Source organism: Pteropus medius, unplaced genomic scaffold (genome assembly GCF_902729225.1).
Source record: "Pteropus medius unplaced genomic scaffold, Ma_sr-lr_union100, whole genome shotgun sequence".
NCBI lineage: Eukaryota > Metazoa > Chordata > Mammalia > Chiroptera > Pteropodidae > Pteropus > Pteropus medius.
In genome coordinates, this window is record NW_024352841.1 from 66,910 (window position 1) to 91,991 (window position 25,082).

The 25,082-nt window shown below is 43.9% G+C and overlaps 2 protein-coding genes and 1 long non-coding RNA gene across 18 annotated transcripts in view; 2 read left to right on the forward strand and 1 right to left on the reverse strand.

Moving 5' to 3' along the window:
• The window catches only part of LAS1L (LAS1 like ribosome biogenesis factor), a 20,156-nt gene extending 10,027 nt beyond the window's left edge, over positions 1-10,129 (forward strand). The window contains exons 9-14 of the mRNA XM_039850252.1: positions 123-185; positions 327-560; positions 1,768-1,913; positions 4,093-4,616; positions 7,424-7,574; positions 9,792-10,129. Of these exons, the coding sequence (XP_039706186.1) occupies positions 123-185; positions 327-560; positions 1,768-1,913; positions 4,093-4,616; positions 7,424-7,574; positions 9,792-9,915 (1,242 nt within the window). The 3' untranslated portion in view covers positions 9,916-10,129. The remainder of the gene's footprint in view (positions 1-122; positions 186-326; positions 561-1,767; positions 1,914-4,092; positions 4,617-7,423; positions 7,575-9,791) is intronic.
• Positions 7-1,298, forward strand: LOC120592517 (uncharacterized). The gene is made up of 2 exons (XR_005650128.1): positions 7-185; positions 327-1,298. It is a non-coding gene; the product is annotated as an uncharacterized LOC120592517 (long non-coding RNA).
• Positions 10,130-18,597: 8,468 nt separating the features above from the next.
• The window catches only part of ZC3H12B (zinc finger CCCH-type containing 12B), a 354,164-nt gene continuing 347,679 nt past the window's right edge, over positions 18,598-25,082 (reverse strand). For all 16 annotated transcript variants that reach the window (XM_039850267.1, XM_039850258.1, XM_039850259.1 and 13 more), the window contains 4 exons: positions 23,624-23,763; positions 21,898-22,132; positions 21,177-21,283; positions 18,598-20,077 (listed from right to left, as the gene is read on the reverse strand). In XM_039850267.1, coding sequence (XP_039706201.1) covers positions 18,657-20,077; positions 21,177-21,283; positions 21,898-22,132; positions 23,624-23,763 — 1,903 coding nt within the window. In that variant the 3' untranslated portion in view covers positions 18,598-18,656. The remainder of the gene's footprint in view (positions 20,078-21,176; positions 21,284-21,897; positions 22,133-23,623; positions 23,764-25,082) is intronic.

Genomic DNA, 25,082 nt, shown 5'->3' on the forward strand with positions numbered 1-25,082 from the left:
TGTCTGTGGTTGATCACTTCAGCCACTCATCAGCACCCTTGGCTCTGCCCATCCTTTGTCGTATCTGACTTGCAAACCCCCAAGCTGGGATTGATCCCCACTCTGCTTCCCCCACTCCTCAGCCCGAGGAGCTGAGCTCTGCTGGAGAAAACCACATAGCCCTGCGGATTGCTGCCACTGCAGAGGTATGATTTTTAATCTTGGGCCAGGCCTCAGTTCTGCTTATCTGAACTTTTACTTGTTTTCTGCCCACTTTCCCATTTCCTGACTGTTCTAAACCCTTACCACTCACCTCAAGCCCCTCCCCCTTTCCCATTTCACCCTAGCTTCCTCGAGCACATGGAGGCATCCAGCAGGGCCCCCTCGACCCAAGGTCCAGTCCTCGTGAACTGATCTGCGGCTACATTCAACCTTCTCGCCAGTCTCAGGATGAGGTGGTCTTGCCCCACCTCAGAGCCTGCTCCTCCACCTGTGCTCTGGAGCCACCTCTGCCAGCATCGCTGGGGCCTCATCCCAGCCTCTCCCTTGCTCTACTGGCTCTTGCTCTTCAACCTATGAACGTGCCTGAGTTTTTCTCATCTTAAAACAAAACAGCAATAACAACAACACAAGTAAAATCTTTGACCCTGCATCCCTCTGTTGGGTTATCACCAGCTTATCACTCCTTCCTCTCCCATCAAAACATTTCAAAAGAGTAATCTGCACTCAACAATCTCGATTTCCTCACTACCCTCTTATACCTCAACCTGCCACAATTTGGTGTTCACACCCAGAGCTGCTTTGACCTAATTACCAAATCCAGTGGGCCCTTGTCCGTTGCTGTGTCTGCTGCATTGATGCTGTTTGCCACTCCCCCCTTGAAATGCCTGTGCTTTTTTTTTACTAGCTCCTATAAAGTGCCGAGGCCCAAATCTCTTTATCTAGCCCAGACCTTTCCCTCAAGATCAACCTCCTATATTTAACAGTATGTCAGACATCTCCCCTTGGGTGACCCACAAGCACCTTACTGTGACCAAAATAGAATTGGTCATCTCACTCCCCACCTCAACCCCAAAGTGGTCTTCCTCCTCTGCTCCCTATCTCACTTGGTGCAGGCACCATCTACCTTGTCCTGTTGACTCTCTCAAGTACTTCCCAAATCTGAGATTTTGTGTTGCCATGTCTACTTCCCTAGTGTCTCCTTCCCTCTATCAGACTAAGCTTTTCAAGGACAAGGGCTCTGCATTAGCCATCTGCGCCCCAGCATACTATACAAGTCCAGGCCCCAAACAGGCCTCAGTAAATATTGTTGAACTAAACTATACTCTGCTGTCTCATTGCCAGCAGTGCTATCTTTGGTGGGAGAGCTGACTCCATGCCTGGGGAATGAATGAAATGGGAGTCTGGATGCCAAGACTCTCTTAGTTCCCTGATTCCCCCATAGAGTCAGAGAGTCTTTCTTGAGCCCTGATGCCATTTGGGGCACAGTAGTAGCTTGTAAGAGAAAACCATAGCCCCATAGACAAAGTCAGCCAGGGCAAGACCTGGAGATGGGACAGAACCAAACAGCCATATCGCCAGATGTGTGTGCTCTAGACTAAAGTGATATGGATGGGTGGGAAATGGGGAGGAGAACTAAAAAGGCCTGGAGGGGTCAGGAAAGCATCACAGATGAAGTATTTAAGCAATTCGAGCACAAAAAAAGAATAAAGTTTCAAAGCCAGAACACGGCATGTGTATGTAATGGGGGGAGGGAGTGAAAAATGCAGCATGAAGAGGTTTGGTTAGGTGGCCTTCAAGGTACTTTCCAATCCTAAGTGCCTGCAGAGTGGAAGCTGCTGGTCTTGGAGAAGTCTGGACCACAGAGATCTTCTCCCAACCCAAGCATACCAGAGGGATGCGACACATGCCAGCAGTAACAGCGGCTCACTTGGGTACGGTTCCTTGTGCACAGATCCTACTTTTCCCAGATAATCAGTGAATCTAGTCCTAATTACCCCATTACAAAGAATGGGAAACAAGATTTCCCCAGGTATTATGCTACAAGTCAGTAGCGAGTCTGCAAGTCAGTGCTAGGGCCAAAATCCAGATATCCTGCCCTTACTCCTGTGCTCTTCCTACAGTGTTCCATTAGATCGCAGTATTGCAAAAAGCATGTATTATTAGGCACATATAAAACTTGGCTTTTGTTTTCCCCAGCATAGTGCTGTGTTTTTTTATAGAAATTATTTCAGTCGACGCAGCAGTCTTTGGAGGTGGAAGTATAATACCCTTTTTGACAGATAAGAAAGACATTGAGGCTCTGAGGAGTGAAGTGACTTATCCAAAAGTCATATGGTTTGTTGATGATGGGGCAGGGATTTTGGTCCAGCTCTTGTGAGTCCAAAGTCCCCTTTCTTTCCACCAACCTGACTGTTCCCGGCAAACCCGAGGAAGGAGATGCATTTTAAGATTCGTATCACCCCTGCACCTCAGTGGTCAGACTACACAGCTCAAGATAGCAAGTGGGTAGTAACTAACAGTGGTGATATGGCATCTTGCCAACGTCAAGTGCCTGGGAATATTTATTACTAACCATACTAATGGACCACAGTGAGAGGGAAAAGTTTCTCTCTGGCTTTTCTTCTAATAAGGCTGGAAGCTTTTCAGGAGCTTCTCTGAGCCAGCCAATATCAATTCAATTTGACCCAGTATCCTCTTGGAATATGAAATTAGCGCTGCAGAGAGGGTCTCCCAGTGGAGTCACTAGCTCCCAGTCCTGCCCCTAGCAACCAGCAGCCAGTGACCAGGTGCAAGTCTGCCTGTGGGGCCGAGAGAACAGCCCCATGAGAATATATGGTCCTTCCATGAATGGCCCACAGATCAAACTCGATACACCTGGAAGACACTATCCATCTCTCCACCCCACCCACACCTCTATCAGTGACCAGGGGCCGGCTAGGTGCCTGGTTCTGTGTGAAGCTCTGCAAGGGGTGCTCACCCTCTTCTTCCCCAGAAGCTCTCCTTCCCAGCGGCTCTGTATCTGTTGGTGGGTTTGCTGTTAGCACTGTCCTTTGTGTGCACCATGTCATCATCTTTAACTCTCCTCTGCCTGACTCCTGCCATCCAGTTTTCAAGCCCTGCTCTCTGTCTGTCTGTCTATCTGTCCTTCACAGCTTCTCTCCCTCCCATCTCCACTGCCAGTGCCCTAGGTCAGCCCTCACCAACTCTCCCTGGTCTCCCTGCCTCCAGGCTGCCACATCGAGGCCATCCTCCATGTGGCCATTCTCCACATGACACCATGGTGATCTTCAGAAATGCAGCCTTCACCTGTGCCCAGTCATCAGATGATCCCCTCTGCCCAAAACACACACACTTAACCTTTGCAGCCTGCTCTTCCTCCCACAGCCCCTCAGCACAGCCCTTCCCCTTGAGCCAGGCTCTGTTACCACACGTACACAGCACAGTGTGCTCGCTCTTGTCTGCACAAAGCCTTCCCTTGATCTCTCCTGCTGTCCTTGTGCTCCTGCCTCTCCAAGCTCCCCAAGTGCCCGAGCTCCGCAGTGCTCATCTGGCTTCCCTCCCACATCCTGCTTTGTCTTGTCAACTGCTGCTTTTTTTTTTCTTTTTCTCCATTCCAGGCTGGGCTGTAGTTGTTCCCAGAAAGGGATCATACTTGTTCCATGCAGAAGGAGCCCAGCACACTTCCAGGCATATCTTTGGAGCTCAGGACAGATTGCTCAGCTAGGCCAGAGGAAGAGAGGACCTGCCATTCTCATGTCCAGCCCTGAAGACCTTTTGACTAGTTTGTGTATTTACATAGCATTTTAGTACAGATTAATAATAGCTATCATTTATTGCATGCCCACTATGTGCCAAGCACTGTGCCAGGCATTCTATAAGTCAGGTGCCATTATTGTCCTCATTTTACTGAGAATAGAAGTGAGCCATAGAGGTGAATCACAGAGCTTGTTCAGGGTCCATGGTCTTGTTTCTGTGTTCTGTCTGCTCTACTGCACTGCCTTTCACAGGCAGGTCTGGAATCTCAGAGACAAAAATTCAAACCGTGGAGCATTGGGTATGAAGTGACTTGAGATTTTGAGTCTTTTTTACCCCATCCCTCCCTTTGCTCAGCATCTTCAAAGCCATGGAGCAGGTCCTGCCAAACGAGGAGCAGGAGAAACTACTGCGCATCTGTTCCATTTATACCCAGAGTGGAAAAAACAGTCTGGTGCAGGAGGGCTCAGAGGCCTCCCCCATTGGGAAGTCTGCGTACACACTGGACAGTCTGTATTGGAGCTTCAAACCAGCCGACTCCAGCTCGGTGCCTGAAGGAGAAGCCCAGCAGCAGGAGGAGCAGGGCAGCCTTAATGATGTCAAGAAAGATGAGAAAGAGGAGAAAGAGGTCATGGAAGACCAGGTGGAAGAGGGGGAAGAGGAGGAGGAAGAGGAAAATAATGACTGGAAGAAGTGGGAGGAGGAAAAGGGTGAAGATGATGATGAAGATGAAGATGATGAAGATGAGGAGGAGGAAGAGGAAGACAGAATGCAGGTGGAACCTTTCTCTACAGTGGAGGAGTCCCCCTCTGCTGAGAATGTCAGGCTCCTGGCCCAGAAAAGAGGAGCTTTGCAGGGCTCTGCATGGCAAGTTAGTTCAGGTAAAAAGCCTGATATCCAATTTCTCTCCATACCAATCTGCTCTCTCTGGCTGGCTCTTGAGGCTTCCCTTCACTCTAGAGAAGAGTTGGAAAGTAGCAGGAGGTAGTCTGCGTGAGACAAGCCTTGGAGGCAGCCTGGTATATGGATGATGGCTAGCTTCCCTTCCCCCTTAGGACAGAGCGTGTAACTGCCAGGGACCTGAGCACTGTCATGCTGCCAGCTGCTTCATGCAAAGAGCACATTCAGAGGGTATGGTGTGGGTGCGGGGCCTGCACAGCAAAACAGGAAAGAGAGCTAAGAGTTGGACATATGTCTGATTCTGCATGTTTTTCATGTGCAGTGATGCAGGGGCAGCAAAACAGAACAGTACTTTCTGTGTATATATGAATGTGTATGTACACATGGAGGCTGGGTGGTGATGAGACAGGATTTTGCTGTGTGTATGAAAAAGAAAGAACCCAGGGGCGTTAAGTCAGAGGAAGTGGAAGTAAGATCAGAAGAGTGAAAATAAGGACTGACATGGATTTCAGATGAGCATACAAGTTAGTGAGACAAAGCTGGGATGGCTCAGAGAGAGTTGGGTGATAACAAAGTGGGGGAACATGAATGTGTTCCTCCTGACGGTAGTCTTTTGAGTACCCTCATTTAGGTTTGGGAGCAAGAACCTTAGGGCAGGGCAACCCCAAAGGATGAACAGTCTGGCCTGTGTGTGTGGGCATATTGTATGCATACACACTTACATGTGGGGCACAGCCTATGTGATGGAGCCTGAGGGAGGGGAAACAGCTGGGACTGGGTGTGGTGTAGGGTGGGCATGGTGGGGAACAATAGGGAGAGGGAGGAGACAGGGAAGGAACTTAGGGTGGAAAGTGTAGCCTTTGTCCTTATGTGGATGTGTATGGAAGAGTTCAGACATAAAGGCAGAGTGCGGAGTAAAACGTGTGTCACGATATTATTATTATTGTGTGTGTAGTATTGTGAAAATAAGAAATAGAATGAGAGATGAAGTATGTACCCTAGGCAAACAAAAATAGGAGCAAGGACTTATTCGATGTTTATGAGTCTTCTCATCTTAAGGGTCCGGGGAACATTGGCTGACTGAAATGTGGAGAGAGTAGGGGCTGTGAAGTCATTGCGAAGTCACTGTACATGCATCTGTGCATACATGCACCCATAGTCATGTATGTTTTTGAAAGAGGAGGCAGGGTTGCCGAGGCCCATGGGGGCCAGGAAGTATGTATATGAGGGACAGAAGGAGGAGTAATGAGGTGGGGGTATATGGAAAGGTGTGAGAACAGGCAGTGAGACAGCCATCCAGAGATTGCCTGTGTGTATCCATGCCATTACTGAAGGAACATGTACAAGAATATCAGGCTAGAGAGATGGGCAGTGATGTAGACAGGGTAGTGGATGTTGGTGATGGGGAGGGAAGGTGATCAGGTCAGTGACATGGGGGAAGTGATCCTGTGTATGCACCTATCTTTGTATGTACAGGGCAGTGCAGGGCATCAAGACAGGCACAACTTCCCACCTGTAAAAGAGCCAAGGGTGAGGAAATAGGGAGGCAGAAGAATAGGCTTTCCTGAGGGACTTCTATCGGTAACATAAAAAGTTAGTCCAGGGTTGATATTTCCTAGAATGTGTTATGACAGGGAGAAGTCTTAGGTACCAGGAAAAAACAGGAGGCCAGAAACTGTCTCCTTGGAGAAGCTCATCAGTGAAGGCTTCAAATGAAAACATTGGATATACTGGTGTAAGGATGGGGACAGGGATTTAGTATAATACTGTGGAGGGTGTTTAAGTGATAGAACAGAGTGAGTGGAGAGTGCCTAACATAGTCCATTCTCAAATGGAGTATCTGGGGGATGGGGGTGGTAAGGAGTGTTTTGTGAATGTGGAAAGACTAGGACATCAAAACCTTTCCCTCTCCCTTTTGCCTTTGCTTCCTCTGTGTGCGCACATATGTGGGGATGCAGTGACATTAAGATTCCTGGGTTGTGTGCCTGTGAATGAGCAATGTAGGAGGCAGGGAGTGAAACTGAGAACTTTCTTTTAACAGAGGGCTTGTTCTTTGTGCTTTTGTGTACACTTAGGTGGTGGGGTGGGGGTATGCAGGGAGACAGTCCCTCTCTAAAGAAGGGATGTTCTTTCTGTGTGCAGCAGAGGGCAATAAGGCCCTGAAGCGGGCAGGGGGAGCATAATATCTCTGAGAGTGAGTCTACCTTGAGGTAGTACGTGGGTATGTGTGTAAATCTGTCAAGACAAGGTGACTAAAAAATGGCATTGCATTCAAACATGTCAGGGAGTTTACATATACATATGTAGGAAATATAGATCTTTCAGAGACTCTGAGGTATCTGTGGGTTTGGGGAGGAGGTGTGGTGGGAATTCTGAGGCATCCACACTCTCCAGGACATATATTTGTGTGGAAATAGGGGTGAGGGTGAGAGTGAGAGGTTGAGGTAGTGATACAGCCAGGTATGAAGCAGATATCATTGTCTGTGTCTGTATGGGGACATGTTTGGGGACATGAGAGAAGGGTGGAGAGGAATAAAAGTGTCTGGAGTTCTGTGCATGGTGTGTAGGTGAGTTGTGGTACTGGTGTGTATGAACATATAGAGGGGAAGAAGGACCATAAAGAGTATGTGGGGAAATGGGGAAGGGGTGGGGAGTAATAAGGTAGAGGAGCTCAGGAGAGTGCTACAGAGAGGAGTGAAATTGGAGATACATAGAGCCCGTGCCCTGTGGAGGTGGGCCTGAGAACTAGTTAATCAATCCACTCTTGTCTCCTCCCTTTGCTCCACAGAAGATGTACGGTGGGACACCTTTCCCTTGGGCCGAATGCCAGGTCAGACTGAGGACCCAGCAGAGCTTATGCTGGAGAATTATGAAACCATGTATCTCTTGGACCAACCTGTGTTAGAGCAGCGGCTGGAACCCCCAACATGCAAGATGGGGTGAGTGCTCGTGGCGGCAAGGTTCCTCAGCCTGTTCTCTGACTCCTGCTGGATGGAGGGAGGGAGGGAACAAGGGAAGCGGGAGGAAGGGTGGGAGGGAGTGAGTGAGGGAGGGAGGAAGGAAGAAGACACAAAGTGGGGTGGGTGGAGGAGGTATCTGTCCCCATTCAGGGCCTAAATAAGTGAAGTATAAGCTCCAGTCCCTGGCTGGGCCCTTGCCAGGACTCCTAGCCCCTAGTGGGGGGTGCCAGTGAGGCAGCCATGCAGAACTGGCTTGGTACTCCTCTTGGATTCCATCCGCTTTGTGTCTGTGTGTGAGTGTATATGTATGTGTGCATGTGTATTTTGGGAGGAGAGAGTTCCATAACTTTCAACAGAATCTCTAAAGCAGCGGTCCCCAACCTTTTTGGCACCAGGGACCGGTGCTACTATGAGAATCTAATGCCTGATGATCTGAGGAGGAGCTGAGGCGGTGATGCTAGCACTGGGGAGCGGCTGCAAATACAGATGAAGCTTCGCTCGGTCGCCGGCCACTCACCTCCTGCTTTGTGGCCCAGTTCCTAACAAGCAAAGGACTGGTACCGGTCCACAGCCCGGAGGTTGGGGACCCTTGCTCTAAAGGGTCTACCACTCCCAAAAGATCAATAACAGATGCTCTAATCCAACTTCCTCATGTTCCTGAGGAGAAAACTGAGCCCCAGAAAGGGGAAGAGATTTGTCCAAAGGTGCACAGAATAATCGGTAGGCCTTCCCACACTGTCCAGGTATCTTTGTAGCAAGGCCTGCACAGAGCTTCAAGTTCTCCCTCAAAACTCACCTCTGGATCACAGGTGTGAGAGCTCTTGGGTTATCAGGGAGCCTCAGGAACCAAGCAGCCCTTACTGAAGAGGGCTCTGCTGGTAACACAAATGAGCCTGTCCAGGGGTCCTGTACATTCTGGAATGTGGGGCCATTGTAACTAGGAGAATCCTGTGTGTAACCAGTGAGGGACTTCTGTGGGACTCTGAAACTGATAGTGTATCCCTATTTTACCTGTCTACTCCCTGGGAGATGAGCCTCTCTTCCTCTGGACATTTGGGGGAAGGGGCTATAGAACCCAGAGGCCCAGCAGCAGGCCAGGCCCAAGGCAGTGCTATGGACTCTATCCAAGGTCAGGGGGCAGCAGGCTTCTTGGAGAGAAGAGGAAGCAGCTGGGGAAGCCAGGTGGTGTGTAGTTGGGAGTGGGGCCCACACATCTGAGATACCGGCACCTTCTCTCCCCTTGGATAAAGGTTGGCTTGATGAACACCAGAGTATCAAAGGTGAAGTGTGGGCAGGTGCTGCTCTTAAATCTGGAAGGAAGCTGATTTTGCCCAGCTCCCACACCCCCTGTATTAGGGAGGCTTCCTCCCCTAGAGCACACATTCTCACCCCTGCTCCTTGTCTCAGCTCAAGCCTGGACTAGGCTTTGTGCCTTAAGCAAGTCCCTTTTCATCTCTGGGCCTCAGTTTCCTTATCTAGCAGGTAGTTGGCTAAGGGGGGAGGGAGAGGATGGGAGGGAATTAGATTTATAAGGGTTTTTTCAGCTGCAGTAGTGTAACCATGGATCTGCCTGCGAGGAGGGATGATGGCTTTGCTCTCAGCTGTCACTCCCATCTACCTGGAAGGACCTTTGACCTGCAGTAAGCAGGGAAAGCAAAAGTGTTCTGAACAGGACCAGAGAAGGAGAAGGGGCAGTGTCTCCTGAGAGCAATCTTGAAATCCTGGGTTGGGAGCTGGGTCTAGCCCTGCAGCCTAAGACTGGCCTTGGGCTTCTTAATCAGCTGTTGGGTGTGGGAGGGATCCAGCCCTGGGTCCTCTGGGCCCCCAAGGTCTAGGGCCTTGGAAGAAGGCCTGTTAAGGCAGCCACTTTCAATATCTTCCTGTGGGTGGGATGGTGCAGGTCTCCCTCTCCTACCTCAACCCAAATAGCTCTGCTTTAATCTGGTTTATATACTGGGGCTCTGCATAAAGTCCTACTTGAAAAGTTCTACTTCTTCCCACTCTCCCTCAACTGAGGGAAGAGCAGAGTCACCATGGGGGCCCATCTGAGGTAGTTTCTCAGATTTGTTCTAGTCTCTTTCTAAAGCCAGGCAGGAAGGTGGGCCCTTTCCATAGACACACATGCATCAAGCACCCTTAGTCTTTCCAGAGCCTAAAATTGCTTTCTTCCCTGACTGACCCCCACCCTCTCCACAGCACCCTGGGTCTGAGCTGTGGCAACTGCAGTGGCAACTGCAGCAGCGACAACAGCAACTTGGAGGGCCTCCTCTGGAGCCAAGGCCAACTGCATGGTCTCAAAACTGGCCTGCAGCTCTTCTGATACCCGCCCTGTGCCATCTATTCTTGGGCAGCAGTCCTTGCCCCCCGACCCCACAGTGCACCTGATGTTCCATGAAACAACCTGGGAGACGTCCTGAATCAGCCGCATCAGCTCAGCTTTCACTATGATAGAATTTTAATCATGCTTTGTTTTTTGTTTTGTTCTTTTTGAAAAAAAAAATAAACAGGCAACTATTGTTTTGGTGTTTCTGAGATGAAGTGGTGTGTGCTGAGGCAGACCAATGTAGTTCTCTCTTTATTCTGGGGGCTCTAGAGAAGGTGAGATCATAACAGGGCTTTGAGTGGGAGCTGGGGCCTGAGGCCCCTTGGGCTCACTGCCCCTGATTGTTTCTACTACCAGGTTTCACTTATACATTCTTCCTGACTCAAAACATTTTTGCTCCACTCTGCTGTAGAGTAGGGCCAGCTCACTCAGAAACATCAGACCCCAGAAGAGAGGCATTGCTGGCCAGAGTCCAGCCAGCATCAGGGGAATCTGCTCAGAACCTCCCAGACAGTGGGAAGATCCAGGCCTTCCAGGTGTTACCCAGCAGGCTTCTGAGTCATTTCCCTGCCTACCCTCCTTGGGCATCAAACAGCAGTTAAAAGCCGATGAGAAACCTTTCTTTGTTACTTTCCCACTCCTTTGGCCTAGAAGAGATAGAGGGGACTTCTCCACAGTAGGCACTGGAGCCAGAGAAATACCTTAGAGACTGACCCAGAGCTCCTCTATGGTCACCCAATTGCCTCAGACTCTGAGTGACTACTTTGTGTCTGCCCTGAGCTTCCAAGAGATAGGGATGGATAAAACATGTTCTCACCCCTCAGATCCCTCTGCCTGGTGAGAAAAGACAATGTCACCAATTATGATAACCCGATGCCTCTGCTAAGTGCCTCAGCAAAGCTCTAGTGTGCCACAAGTTCTTTGTTTTTTTTTTTCGGTGCTATTTCCAGTGTGGTGGTTGACTGATGTCAAGTCTGGCTACAGTATCCCTTGTCTCCACTCTGGGGAGAGTAGCTGGGTAAGACAGTGGGCATCTCTGGGGTCAAGTTTGCGAACAGAAATAGAACCAGACAACATTTTAGCCAAGAACCTGATCCAAGAAGTGGTTAAGCCAAGGAATTATGGAGAGGGCTAATACTATGAAAATGCCAAGGAGGAATTTAGTGGAAATGTCATGCCAGAGCTTTTAACTTGAGTTAGGACCCTTGGGGAGTCCTCAACACCTTTTAAAGGGTATCCTGAATATAATCTTTTCTAGAGCTGGTCCACAGATCAAATCCAATTATCAAAGGAATCGATGAGCCCACCAGCTCAACAGTTAAGATTTCCTGTCCTGTGTGGACCCAAGCATTAGCCATGAGCAAAGCAGTCTCCTGCACTGATTAATATAAAGTCTGTTTCCTCTCCTGCCACAAGAGGACATGCTGTCTTTTTGTATCCTGGAATGTCAGAGCTAAAGGAGCACTCAGGAGCGTCTAGGCCACATCTAGTCAAGGGATTTGCAAAAGTATTCTGGGATGACTCAGTACTTGCTCCATGGGAAGATGGGTGCTATAAGCTCTACCACCTCTTTAGAGCAGCCTGGATTTTATCTATTGTGTATATTTGGTATCATACATAGGATCTTTTTTCTTTTTGCAAAATGAGTTTTTGCTGCTAAAAAAAAAGTTTTGAAATCATAGTTTTAGTTTAGCCCCCTTATTTCATGCATTGAGACACTGCGGTAGACAAAAAGAAGGGATTTGTCCAAGGGTAAAGAACACGTTAATAGCTCGGTGTAGATCCATATTTCTTGCAACCACAGCATCACCTGGGTGCTTGTTAGAAATGCAAATGTTGAACCCTGCTCAGTAACTGAATCAGGGAGGTTGACAGTGGCAGTAACCTGGTTTAACAAGCCCTTCAGGTGTTTCAGATGTATGCTAAATTTTGAGATGTACTAGTAGAGGAGAAAGCTACACAAAGAACTAGGTTCCAGGCAAGCTCCACCACTTAATGGGAGCAACCTTGGGCAGATCATGCCACAATTTCAACTGTAGAAGGAGGATAACTGTCTTACAGGCTTCTTATAAGGATCAAAAAAGATAACATATGAAAGTATTCTCTAAAGTTTATCATGCTTTGTATATATGAGTATTGTGGATTCATTCCAGGGTTGGTGGGTCTTAAATTCAGGACTCAAATCTCTATATAACCTAGGACAAAGTGCAAAGACTAGCCTAAAGATGGGGAGCAGGCTCTCTGAGCTATCTGGACTATCATTTCTAGTCCAGGTTCAGGGAGTGTAAGAGCCAAAGGTTATTGTTGGCTAGAATTCTCCTGAAACCTGGGATTTGCAAAGCCAGGTCTCTGCATGGGATGCTTCAGATGGCAGGGATGGGGTGGGCGTTGGGGTTAGGGAGGAGGGTGATGGAGGACCAGCCAGGAAGCAACCTTAACACACTGTCCTTGGACCTTTTCCTTCTGACTAGAGAACAGAGACATTAGAAAACGGCTTTCAACAGCACACATTTAACTGTGGAACAGGGTTGGGGATCAAGGGAAGGGTATAGACTATATTATTATTCAACAACAGTAATTGAGTCACCCCTTCTGAAAGTTGGTAATTCATCTTTGATGAAGAACATGACTCCTACTCTGTTTCTTGGAGGAGTCTACATGCCAACATAACAGAGTGACAAGTGCTAAAATAGAGATATTGTTCAAATTGAGTGCAAGGCCCACTGTGAGGAAGGACTAACACCGTCTGGACAAAGGTGGGGTAGCTTAATAGAGGAGGTGACATTAGCAGTGAGTCTTTAGAGTCAACAGTTTGCTAGTCAGAATAAGGAGTAGAAGGAAACTAAAAATCTGGAAAGGGTAAGATAAGAAAAGAGTACATCATGTTATGGCACCTGTGAAGGGTCCAAGGTGATTGGAACATGGGTTATATGAAGAAAATGTAGGTCTTGAGGCCAAAGAAGTAAGCTAAAGAGGGATATGGTCAAACTAGTAGTTTTTCCTCCCAGGATTAGGGAGAGGCATGGAACATTTAATTGTCCTTTTTTGGGGATTCTAACTAATCTTATTACTCCCCCTACCTTCATGCTGCCACTGCTCTCCAAGAAAGTCTTTTTTAAAGTTAAATGTATTGAGATAACATTGGTTAATAATATAATATAAGTTTCAGGTATACAATTTTATAACAAGGAAAATCTTTATTAATTTATAAGTATACTTCATTCCCTCACTAGAGTGCAAGTTCCAGAAGACAGGAACTGTTTCTTGTTTGGTCTCTCTCTAGCCCAATACAGGCCAGGTTCCTATTTAATACTCAGTAAGAACTTGATACGGGTATGCTTGAGAAATGTGAGAGAATGCAGCAAGAGTAAAGAGACAGAAGAGGATGAGGGCAGGGAGAGATGAGTACTCTTTGTCTCAAGAAGAATGATAAAAGAAAAAAAAAACATATAGTCTCAGATTCAGGAATAGCCTCCCAAAGGCTCCTAGGTTGGGCTCCCCTGCAGCCACTGTGGCCACCTCTGCCTTTAGAATGAGACTGGCCTGGAGTGGCAAAGGTGAGGAATAGGGGATGGGGAAGGATGAGTAGGAAACTCCAGAGAGGCCTGAAGGAAGAGCAGAGACCAATGTGATAAAGGGCTCACTGGCCTGGAGCAATGAGGCCAGGGTTCCAATCCTGGCTTTGCCACTAACTCACTGTTCAACCTTGGTCAAATCTCTTCAGTTTTTGGAGTCTCAGTTCCCACACCTATAATCTGATTGTGTTGATGCAGCTGAACACTCCCTGAGTGACTTTTCTGTGAAGTGCAGGGTGCCAGGCCACTTCTAGATCTGATATTCTGGCTACGGCTCAGCAGATGATATGTCTGTGACTCTGAGGCTATTCAAGGAAGACACTATAGGTTTTTCACAGAAAGAAGCCTTGGCTCCAAGCCCTCCACCTTACTCTGACCCACCAGTGGAGGCCTGGCCCAGCCCAATCCTGTGGGAAACATCAGTTTTCTAGCATTCGGAGCTGTGTTAGCATACAAAAATGAGAGGGCATATGCTTACTGTGATAAAACTCAGACAAACTCATCTGGGGAGATCTCTCTTCTAATAGTTTATCTCAAGATGCAAGTCCCAAGGACAGAAATTCAATTTTTTAAGACCAAACTGGAGTGTGTGTATATGTAAATGTGGTATGGCTTTTGATGTTGCGGTTCTTAAAGAAACAGAGCCATTAGTGGTTAGTAGACAAATAGTTTATGCAGTAAATAAGTGTGGTTACAGTTCACTGTTGTCAATGATACAGCATATATCATGATGATAGGTGAAACAAATAGAAACCTCGTGGAGTAGTAATAGCACATTCATGCTAGTAAGAAAGTATTGCAAATCATTGCACGTGCATTATAGGGGCAGACAAAACTGGAGACAAAGTATATTTTCACTCACCTCTGGTTGGCTTTATATATTTTGTCATTGAGACTTACATTATGTTTGGGTCGAACAAAAAACCCAAAGAGGTTTTATAAAAGTTTACAACCATTAAACAGTATTGTTTAATCCCACAAATGGATAAAGCAAACTACTATAGCTCAATGATTCACAAACCAGGACTAAAAATAGTCAATCTGCCTATGTATATAGCTAGCTAAAATATGATAGATATTGAATATGCTGTGTCTTTTCAAAGGCATCAACTACTTTAGACAAGCAGGTTCCCAAAATATACTGGTTTGGTTTCCAATGAGAACTAACTGTAGTGTCATTTCATTTGAAGACTATGCACTCCTCAGTTTCAGATCTGAGAAGAAGCAAACTAAGGGAAGGCAGAGAAGGGTTAGGAGACCTGAGCAGGACTCTTTGGACAGCTCAACATTACTTTCCCTGTACAGTTCCAGACCTGGTTCACAGAGTAAAACAAAGTGTATTGAAATTGTTGGTCTCAAAAAGGGCATTTGTACAATGTCCCATACTTACAGCATAGATAGAATGGTAACTGAGTGACTCTCAAAATGAATTATTTTTTTATTAGAAGAAAATCCAGTGCCAAAGGTTAATGGATATCAATGTTTGAATACCATATAAAGATAATTTATTCTAAAATAGAAAAAAGAGATTTAGAAGTATTCTCCTGGGAAACTAACAGAGACAGAGAGACAGAGAGAGAGAGAGAGAGAGAGAGAGAGAGAGAGAGAGAGAAAGAAGTATATATATACGTGTCTATATATGTCTCTCTCTCTCTATATATATACATGTATATATATGTATATACATGTATATATATGTATATATATATATGTATATATGTATATATATAGTTATTTAGAAGAAGAAAAGTTTTGTAGACTATTCCCATAAGGCATCTGTCATTCTCCTTTCCATACCTTGCACCTTAAGAGAGAGTGCAATGACTGTATGTTACTTTTGAAAAGGCTCCCTGGATTGATCATGCCACTCCAGAGTCACACTTCTTCAGGTGGAAATAAAACATAGCAACAACAAAAACAAAATCACAAAAAGAAAAACAAATCACAAATTCTATAAAATCTAAGGCTCGAACAGACACAGACTTCCTATGAGTTCAGAAACTCAGTGAGAGAATTAAAATTACAAAGCACCTCTTGCAAAATGCACTGTTTCTTGAAAACCATATAAAACACTGTGCAGTAACCCCTGCTGAGTGTTTGGAGGTAAATATCCAGAAGGGCACACACTTAGCCCCAGGAAGGAAGCTTGATTTTATTATCAAAGGAGCCAAGATAGTCCCAATGCTTTTGCTGTTTTATAATTACACACAAAATGGGAAAGTCAAGAAGTGTATGGACCTCAATATAAAGAAAATGTTTCTCTAGTAATTTCACTAAGAACCAAGTTGGATTTATGCATTCATAATTGTATGAATTGTGCTCTATTTATAGATTCTTAAAGATGATTCACTACCACTAATGTTTTTTACACAAAATTCCTTTTGCAAGGACACATTAAATTGAATAGGCTAAAGAGAACTTATTGCAATATAATGCTTGAAACTGTACACACAATAGCTGTGCACATAGAAATAAAGAGTCCTTGAAAAACTGTCTTTGTCTATAAACTACTACTGCCCTTTGGAAATAAAAGCTCCCTCACAACTCCTGGGCAACTTCCCTGTGACACACAGTGCCACAAATATCATGGTGAAAAGTTAGTGTCAAACCTAGTTTAAGGTGAGTTTTGAACATTTGTTTCTATACAATCAGAAAAAAAGGAGATACAATTTGTATCAACAAAAGGTCGTTTCTGGTTATTTGAGGCATCGCTCCTAACCGCTTTGGTTCATACACATTTTATGAGAAGAGAAGAATGACAATCATTTTTAGGAAATAATGCATATTCTGCCTTAAGAATATTTCCTGTGTTGGGAAGAGCTTATAATTTTTTGAGTACTAAACATGAACATGTTCAAGATGAATTGCAGCTGACAAGATTAATCTTGTGCTTCTCTGTAAATTGTGCAGCTAGTGGATACTGTGATGCCATTGATGATTTTGGTAGGAAGATGAACTAACTGGCACAAAGGCAGTAGAGTCATCTAAGATTGTCAGATACTCTGATTTAGACACAGCACAGGTTTAGAAGGTCTGAGAAAGTATGAAATGGTGTTTGTGTGAATCAGCAAGTGCTTCAGTGGCAACTGTCACTCTCTATGGACCTACCTGACAAAAAATACTATGCTCTGCTTTTTCTTCGGATCATATAAATATTTTGTCTTTTACTAAAGAAAATACTTTTACTTTTTAATATGTTGTGAGATGGAAAGATCAGATGGTAGGAGATGAATGTGAAGGTTAACTGAAAAGGAACATTGGCTGAGATGCAGTTTTGATCAACTAAGAGAGAGACAGAAAGGCAGAAAGCAGTATGCAAGCCATTATCAAACCACCAGAAACAACCCTGGCTACAGCCTCACATTCGGAGTGTTTCAGAGTAAGAAACATTTATAGGCAGTTTTACACCTTCTCATGAAGAAACAAAAGGCCAAGACCAGGCCTTCTCAACATTCATGAAAAACCGACCATAGAAATTAGCAAGTTCCAGCTCAAGAAATAGTGAGCCAGTCATGGTTCAAAATGTTGAACGATACAATGGATTCAAAAAAGGGGGTTCTTTTAGTGCGGCTTAAAAACAAACAAACAACAACAACAACAAAAAAAAACTACACACACACATACACACAGACAAAATGCCTCTTCTAGAGGCATTTAGCTACAAAGGTTCCCACCCTGAGCAAGATACAAGTTGCGCAAATGGTGCCACTAAATCCAAAGTCCTACCTTCTTTAGTAACACTTTTAAGAATTATCTAAGGGCAAGTGCAATCTCTTTGCGTATATTTGAAGTGCATAACTGAGCCAGCTATTAGCAAAGATGTAGCATCCCCCTTTTGGAAGCTGCCTTTTTCCATCTAGAAAATTCTCTGGTTTTGTTTTCTAAAAAAATCTGCTCCACCAATGACCGACCTTATTGCCCAAAGAGTGGATAGCAGGAGAAAGTGAACTACATGGCTGTGCACTGTTCTCCATTACTTTTCATCCCATGATGTTGAATACTGCATAGATCAGAAGTCCAAAGAGCATCCATTAGACTTCCTTGAGTGCACCTTTTGTGTTCATTCAATGCCATATGAGTTTGGCCATCTCTCCTGGGATAAGGGAAGTGGACTCTTCTAGTAAATCCCTTGGTCCTGGTCAAACTCTTCTGTGCTTGTCTAGCACACACCTAATATGCTTAGAACTTGAGCTTATCCATCAGCTACTCTGAAGAAGAAAGCTGCAGTCTGATCTCTAATTTGCTGAGGTGAAGAGACTTAAAAGCTAAGAACTGTCAATAAATGTTGACAAGTAAAAAGTGCAAAGGAAATAGAGCTAGTTTGCTCTGGTGCCTAAGGAAGTAATTGTTCAAATATCGGCATGTAATTTTACTTTCAAAACTAAGTGAAACTATAAAATGTGACATAAAATCATCAACTCATTGTGATATACAGCTGTAGACTAAGGACTGTGTACAGCCTATCTTCTCATCACTATATAAAAGGTTATACAGAGATATACACATATCAAACTAAATACATACAGTCATACATGCAATATAATTGCTAACAATAGGTTTGAAATATAACTCTAGAAGCTTTAATGTGACCTTATAGCTTGGTTAATAAAGATATTGAATGGGCAGATATCCATGCAATAAAGTATGCATTTACTTTTAAATAGCTTTAAGTATTCCTATTAAAAATCCTAAAAGGTTAATTCAACATATGATGTGATCCTGATGCTCTCTAAATTAGATATATAGTTGATACTTCATAATATAAAATGTATGACTGAGACAACATTTGTAATGGAACCCCTTGGGGTTTCTTGCATGTAGGCCTCTCTCCCTGGGATTTGTCCTCTGTTACCTGCATGGTGCAGTGCAAAAGGGCATGAAACTTGGAGTCAGAGGACTTGGGTGTGAGTCCTGACTTGGTCATTTGCTAGCAGTGTGACCTTGGCAAGTCACTTAATCTCACTGAGCTTTATTTAGTTTCCTTGTCTAGAAAATAAGACATTAGTAAGACTTACCTCACATGGTTGTTATGCACTTCAGTGACATAAATACTCTTTAACTTGTAAAACGCAACACAAAGTTATTAGTCACTATTATCATCATATTAGTGCATTATTAGTATTAATATTCATATTCATATAAAGGAATAGGTTTTACGTCATATCAACGTGCAGCCCTAAGCTTAGAAACAATCAAGGCTGCCAATTGCTGGGCATCTGCTGTGTGGGGATTCTTCTCCATTACTGCAAGGACGATGCTGGAAGGGAAAATATTGCAGAGGTTCTTGTAGGTCTGATACTGGTGCTCTGGGATCATATGCTCCCTGGAATCATTGTGCATCCCAACCCAAGGACTTCTCCAAAGCTGCTCCATCTTTTCAGGCACACTCCGTACCATGACTGGCTCATAGCATGGTTGCATGAGGCTGTTACTCAAGGGATAGGAGTGGTAGCCATAGGAGTCAGTTGCACAGGGCAGTGGGTCCCAGCTGGCATGTTGTTCCCGGCACAGAGGAGGTCGTCTTTGCCTCATGGGGTTGCTCTCATAGAGGCGGGAGTCAGAAATGCTGTCCATTCGAGTCATCACTAGGGCACGTCCTGGCTGGGGGGTTGCCCCAGAATGGATATTAGGAGACATAGGGTAGTCTCCAGGACAGCTTGAGCATGCTCCAGTTGTTGGGTGCTGGGCATGCAGAACTAAGTGGGGGACTGAGTGCTTGAGGGGGACTTGCTTAGAATCCTCTGGGCCATAGCTCTGTGCTCGTGTTAAGGCTTCATGGTAACCATGAGGAAAAGGCTGAAGACAATTCTGCGATGCTGAGTGATGCAGCTTCAAACTCCCTTCAGGATGGGCATCAGCTACAGCCAAGTACAGGTTGTTGTAAGAGGAATAGTTGTCATTCCTGGTATGGCTCATACAGCTGTCAGGACAGAGGTTGGGATTCCTGGCATATACCCCCTGGTCTGCTTCAGCCATGTAGTACTCTCGATTATGTATGCTGTTGATGTTCAGTTTGGAGAAGTCACCTAACATTGAATAGTAGCTGTGGTCCCCCAAGGACTCAAACTTTGGGTATTGCTCAGCATAGTTAATAGGGGTCCCATGGCTGTTGGTAACCAGGATGGGGGGGTACTGCATGCTGGCCATGTGCTCCAATGAGGACTTTTGGTGGGAGAAATGAGAGGATCCTGGCACTGGGCTGCTGGCCGAACGGGTGTTGAGTGCACCCACTGCATGGCTTTTGGGGGGTGGGATTGTGGGAACACTTAGGGCAGTCAAAAGTGAGGGGACAGAGCTGGCCTCAGGCTTACGGGAAATGGACAGCCATTCCTCAGGCTCCACAGCCACAGACCGGATGCTGGGATCTGATTGGCGCTTGGGGGCCACACGCTTGACTTCTGAGGTTATCTCACCTTTGGCATTAGACAGCCCTGTGCCACACTTGGCCAGGGTGCCTTCACTCATGGTTTTCACTGTGGACAGTTTGGCACTGATGCGGAGCTCATCAGCCACCGAACGCTGGGGTTGGTTGGCCCGCTCCGGATGGTAGTATTTACACTTGTGGCCGTAGGTGCATTTTTTGCCTGAAAAATAATGCCTTGGGGTAAGACTCTCTCTCATAGTGGTGCAACTCTCTGTGCCAGAAACTGTCGTTAACAATCTGGTCACTCAGGTTAGAGTTTTACTGTTTGGGGTTAAGGCAAAAAAAAAAAAAAATTAACTTTCCATAAAGATGAGAGACGGACAACACCAAGGAGGCATCAGACACTGTGAGGGGAAAGGGAAGAGGTGGGAGTGGGATGCTGGGGAGGAAACTGCTGTGTCAAAGTTAGAAGCAGAACAGTCGAACAGTCTTTATTTTCCTACAATTCACAAATTTTCCTAGGTATGACCTGCGTGCTGAGGTGGTGTAGATAAGCAGAAGGCAGCATAGTGCAATGCAAAGAGCACAGGTTTGGAGGCTGGTCAGACCTAAGTTTCAATTCCAGCTATGTTACTTACTAGTCGTGTGACTTTGGGAAGTAACTTTACTTCCTGAAAACCAAGATGTTCCATAAACATATGATTATCGAAAAAGAGTAAACATCCAAATTAGCCTCAGACCAGGCATCCTATATTGCATGGTTAGGCTCACAAACTTTGTAACAAAGGGACTTGGGGAAGATCATGAAAGTACTCTAGAAAACTATTTTTTTAAAAAAGTAAATGAAAACAAAGTTTAGAAGCAAACTGGAAAGTACAGATCTGAAAAAAAAAAGGGGGGTATTATTAGTTGACTAAGGGTGCAGTCACCTGCCTGAGAGACATGTCCTTTTTGGGGCCACACTCAATTTGGCATCATCTTTTCTGCTTCTGTAGGCCCTGTAGGGTTCTGCATTTCCCTGTCCCAGCAACGCTGCTCAGGACGGAGGCAGCTAGAACACGCATCATTTTAACAAGCGACAACTAATCTTCTCTTCAATTCTAGTTACATTTTTTTCTCATGCAGTTTCTACGACGTTTCTTTAAATCTCTAAATGAGAAGACATGAAGACACAGACTTTAACACACAGAAAGTGGACAAGCCAGAATTTTCCATTTGAAAGAGAAACCTTGAAGAGAAAAGTATTCACAGAGTCCTTATGTTTCCCTTAGTAACATTAACACTTTACAAAAAACTCAGTTTTGCACATAGGTACTCACCATAAGGGCATGGTTGCTTCTTGTGCTCGGGAACAACAGGTCTCTTTCTTAAGAAATTTTCAAGGCTTGGGCCATGGCGTCCTAAAGGATCGTCTGGAGGCATAAACCTAAAAGCAAGCAAGCAAGAGATAAATGTCTTCCTTTCTGTTCTCACTATCTCTTATCGGAAATTCATATTTTCATTACCTCTTGCCTATACTGTCACAGCCTTCTAACTGCCCTTCCAGCCTCAAGTCTATCATTTGCTAAGCCAGCAATTCTTCCCTCTGTTCCCACTTGATCACAAACACAGGATTTTTTCTGTGCATAATTTTTCTATGGGCTATACGTTTCAGCCACATTGGCATGCTTGCTGGTTTCTCCAACATGCAACCCACTTTTACATCTTTATAGACTTATCCATGATGTTCCCTTTATCTCTAATGAACTCTGTAAACTTCACTTCAAATGTCATTTTCCTATCATTTCATGTAGACAAAACAATTTAGAAAATTCTAACCATAGCACTTATCACAACACATCGTCCTTTTCTCTTTCCACTATTCTTTGAGCTTCCTAAGGGTAAGTCCTATTTCTTATTCAGACTTTTATCCCTTTGGCAGCCAGCATAGTGCATGGTACACAGCAAGTGTTCAGTAAATGTTTATTGACATGAAATGAAATCTATTCCCAGTGATAACTTGGATTTAGGCTATTCAGAGCCTACTGGAAAAAAGCATACTTGTCATTCACAAAAGAATACATCAGCAATCGCTCCTCTATAAATTTCTTCCATTCTGGCTTTTCAACTTGAAGATCTCGATAGTTATCATTGGATACAATGATGCCGTCAGAATCAAAAGCCAATTTGACTATGAACCGGTCATCGTAGCAGACAACTCTCCTGCCTTGGACCCTTCTGGATGGTGTGAAGACAAGAATCTTTTCCTTCTCCAGTTTACGTAGGATATCTTGATCTGTCAAAATATGGATTATATGCCTCAGAGTAGATATCATCTTTGAAAACTAACGGCATTATCCCCACATTACAAATATGTAAGTTGGTACCGGATGAATATTTTATTTGCCCTAACAGAGAAAGTGGACTCTATTCCTGGCCAGGGCACCAATTTGGATTGTGGCCTTTGGCAAGTCACATTACCCTTTGAGCTTCAGTTTTCTTTTTGACAAGATGAAGGAACTAGATTCAACAACAACTAAGTTTTAAAAACTACCATGAAAAGTGAGAACTAACACTGATATCCTAGAATTCTTGATGCTTGTTTTGCTCTTTGGCTGAAGCACTGGCTTCGGCTACAGAAAAACAACAACAACAACAACAACAACAACAAAACGGCAGTATGCTGAGGATGTGTCTGCCAGGAGGAGAGTAAGTTATCACTTTTCGGGACTTACATTTTTGCCTTCTGTGTAAAGGAAGGTCACAGCTAAGAAGAAACATTAAGTTGTAGCGTGTGAATATTGACCCCCCACCCTCCTTTTGGCCTCTTAATTGCTGGGGAAAGAAAGCTTGCAGGCTGAGCTCAATCAGGGCCAGGATCCACTCTCAGACTGAGACCGGGAACCTGTCCAGCTGCTAGCTGACAGCTCTATGACACAGCTCCAATAGCCATTCATTGGACTTTCTCATTTACCATATCAAGCAACAGCTGACATTCATAGGATTGAGGTCTATATGCTCTCAAATACTGTAAAGAATTAGCTTTACAATTTGTTAGTGAACGTAGTGATCCTAATTCTATTAGGGCTACATATGATTTTTGAGAACCTTGGGCACTTTTGCCTTCATGGACACCTTCTACCACAAAGAAATATTAAAAATTGCACTTAACAACTGCATTGGTATAGAGACAAATAATCAAGTTAGATATTATTATACATTCATTGTTATTATACTCAATTTTTCCTCCTGATGTTAAAAAATAAAATTAAATTAAAATATTTCTGTATTGTGGGCCTTAGGCACTGGGGCTACTATGTCTCACAAATAAGTTGGCTCTGACTGCCATGGAACTTTTATTTCTATATATTCTACCCCCTGCTTTGCAAATCTCACATCATCTCTCTAGTACACAATGAGATTCATTGTCTACCATTGTTTCTTTAGTATTTTGGAAAACTTAGTCACATTCATAACCAGATTCATCCCCCTTTAGTCTGAAGTTTACAGTCAAACAGAAAAGGAGAAAAGCATACCTTTTCTTTCTTTGTTTTTTTTCTTTTGCAATTGTGTCCTTTATTCTTTGCTGGATTGAAGTTTTCTATATTTAACTGTCATGTGGTGCAACACAACATCAGGAAAAATACACTTAAAATATACTTAATAAAATACATTTTAAGTATACTAAACAAACAGAAAAAAATAATTATCTAAATTAGGAACATAAACTTCTCCACAAGTTTTGCCTCTGGATAAGAAAAAAAAAATGTTTTATTTGAAATCATACCTGTAATTGGTGCATCAGGTCGGGACTGCTCTTTTCTCCATGCAGGCACAAATACAGTAATATCTTTATGGCCTTTATCTAGAAACCAATCCACAGCAAGTTGTATTCCTCTGCAGGAGAACTCCTCTTTATTCCCATGGCTTCAGAAAGATAGAGAGTGAAAGAAGAGAGGATTGACAACAGTAGCAAAGAAACAGTAGCAAAGAAACACTCCATCAGTATTTTTCTTAGTACTAAGACATCAACAACAGACATTTTATTACTTTTTAAAAATTTTACAGGGTTATATATATATTTTTCTCTTTTCTTTCTTCACCCACCCCCCAACACCCCTCCCCTCTGGCAATCACCAGTTTGTTTTCTGTATCTGTGAGTCTGTTTTCATTTTGTTTGTTCATTTATTTTGTTTAGATTCCATATATAAGTGAAATCATATGGTATTTGTCTTTGCCTAATTTTTTTTCACTTAGCATAATAACATCTAGGACCATCCACGGTAAGAGTTCGTGTTTTTAATAACTGAGTGATATTCTGTTGTATATATGTACCATAACTTCTTTATCCAATCATCTATTGATGAGCACTTAGGTTGCTTCCATATCTTGGCTATTGTTAATAGCGCTGCCGTGAACATAGGAATGCATAGATCTTTATGAACTATTGTTTTGGTTTTCTTTGGATAAATACTTAGAAGTGCAATTGCTGGGTCAAAAGGTAGTTTCTAGATTTTCACCATTAAGTATAATGTTAGCTGAGGGTTTCTCGTATATGGCCTTTATAATGTTAAGGTACTTTCCTTCCATACCAATTTTGTTAAGTGTTTTGATCATAAATGGATGCTGTATCTTTTCAAAGGCTTTTACTGCATCTATTGATATGATCATATGATTCTTATTTTTAAATTTGTTTATGTGGTGTATCACATTAATCAATTTGTGTATGTTGAACCATCCCTGTGCCTCGGAATGAAGCCCACTTGATCGTGGCGTATAATCTTTATAATATGTTGCTGTATTCAGTTCACTAGTATCTTATTTAGGATTTTTACACCTGTGTTCATGAGAGATCTTGATCTGTAGTTTTCTTTTTTTGTTTTATCTTTCCCAGGTTTTGGTATCAGGGTCATATTGGTCTCATAAAATGAGTTGGGAAGTAATGCCTCCACTTTGATTTTTTGGAAGAGTTTGAGGAGAATAGGTATTAAATCTTCTTTGAATGTTTGGCAAAATGCACTGGTGAAGCCATCTGGTCCTGGTCTTTTACTTTTTTGGTAGTTTTTTAATGATTGTTTCCATTTCCATACTGCTGATCAGTCTAGTTAGATTTTCCAGTTCTTCTTGATTCAGTCTAAGAAGGTTGCATCATTCTAAGTACTGGTCCATTTCTTCTAGGTTAATAAATTTGGTGTTATATACTTTTTCATAGGATTCTTGTATGATCTTTTGTATTTCTGCAGTGT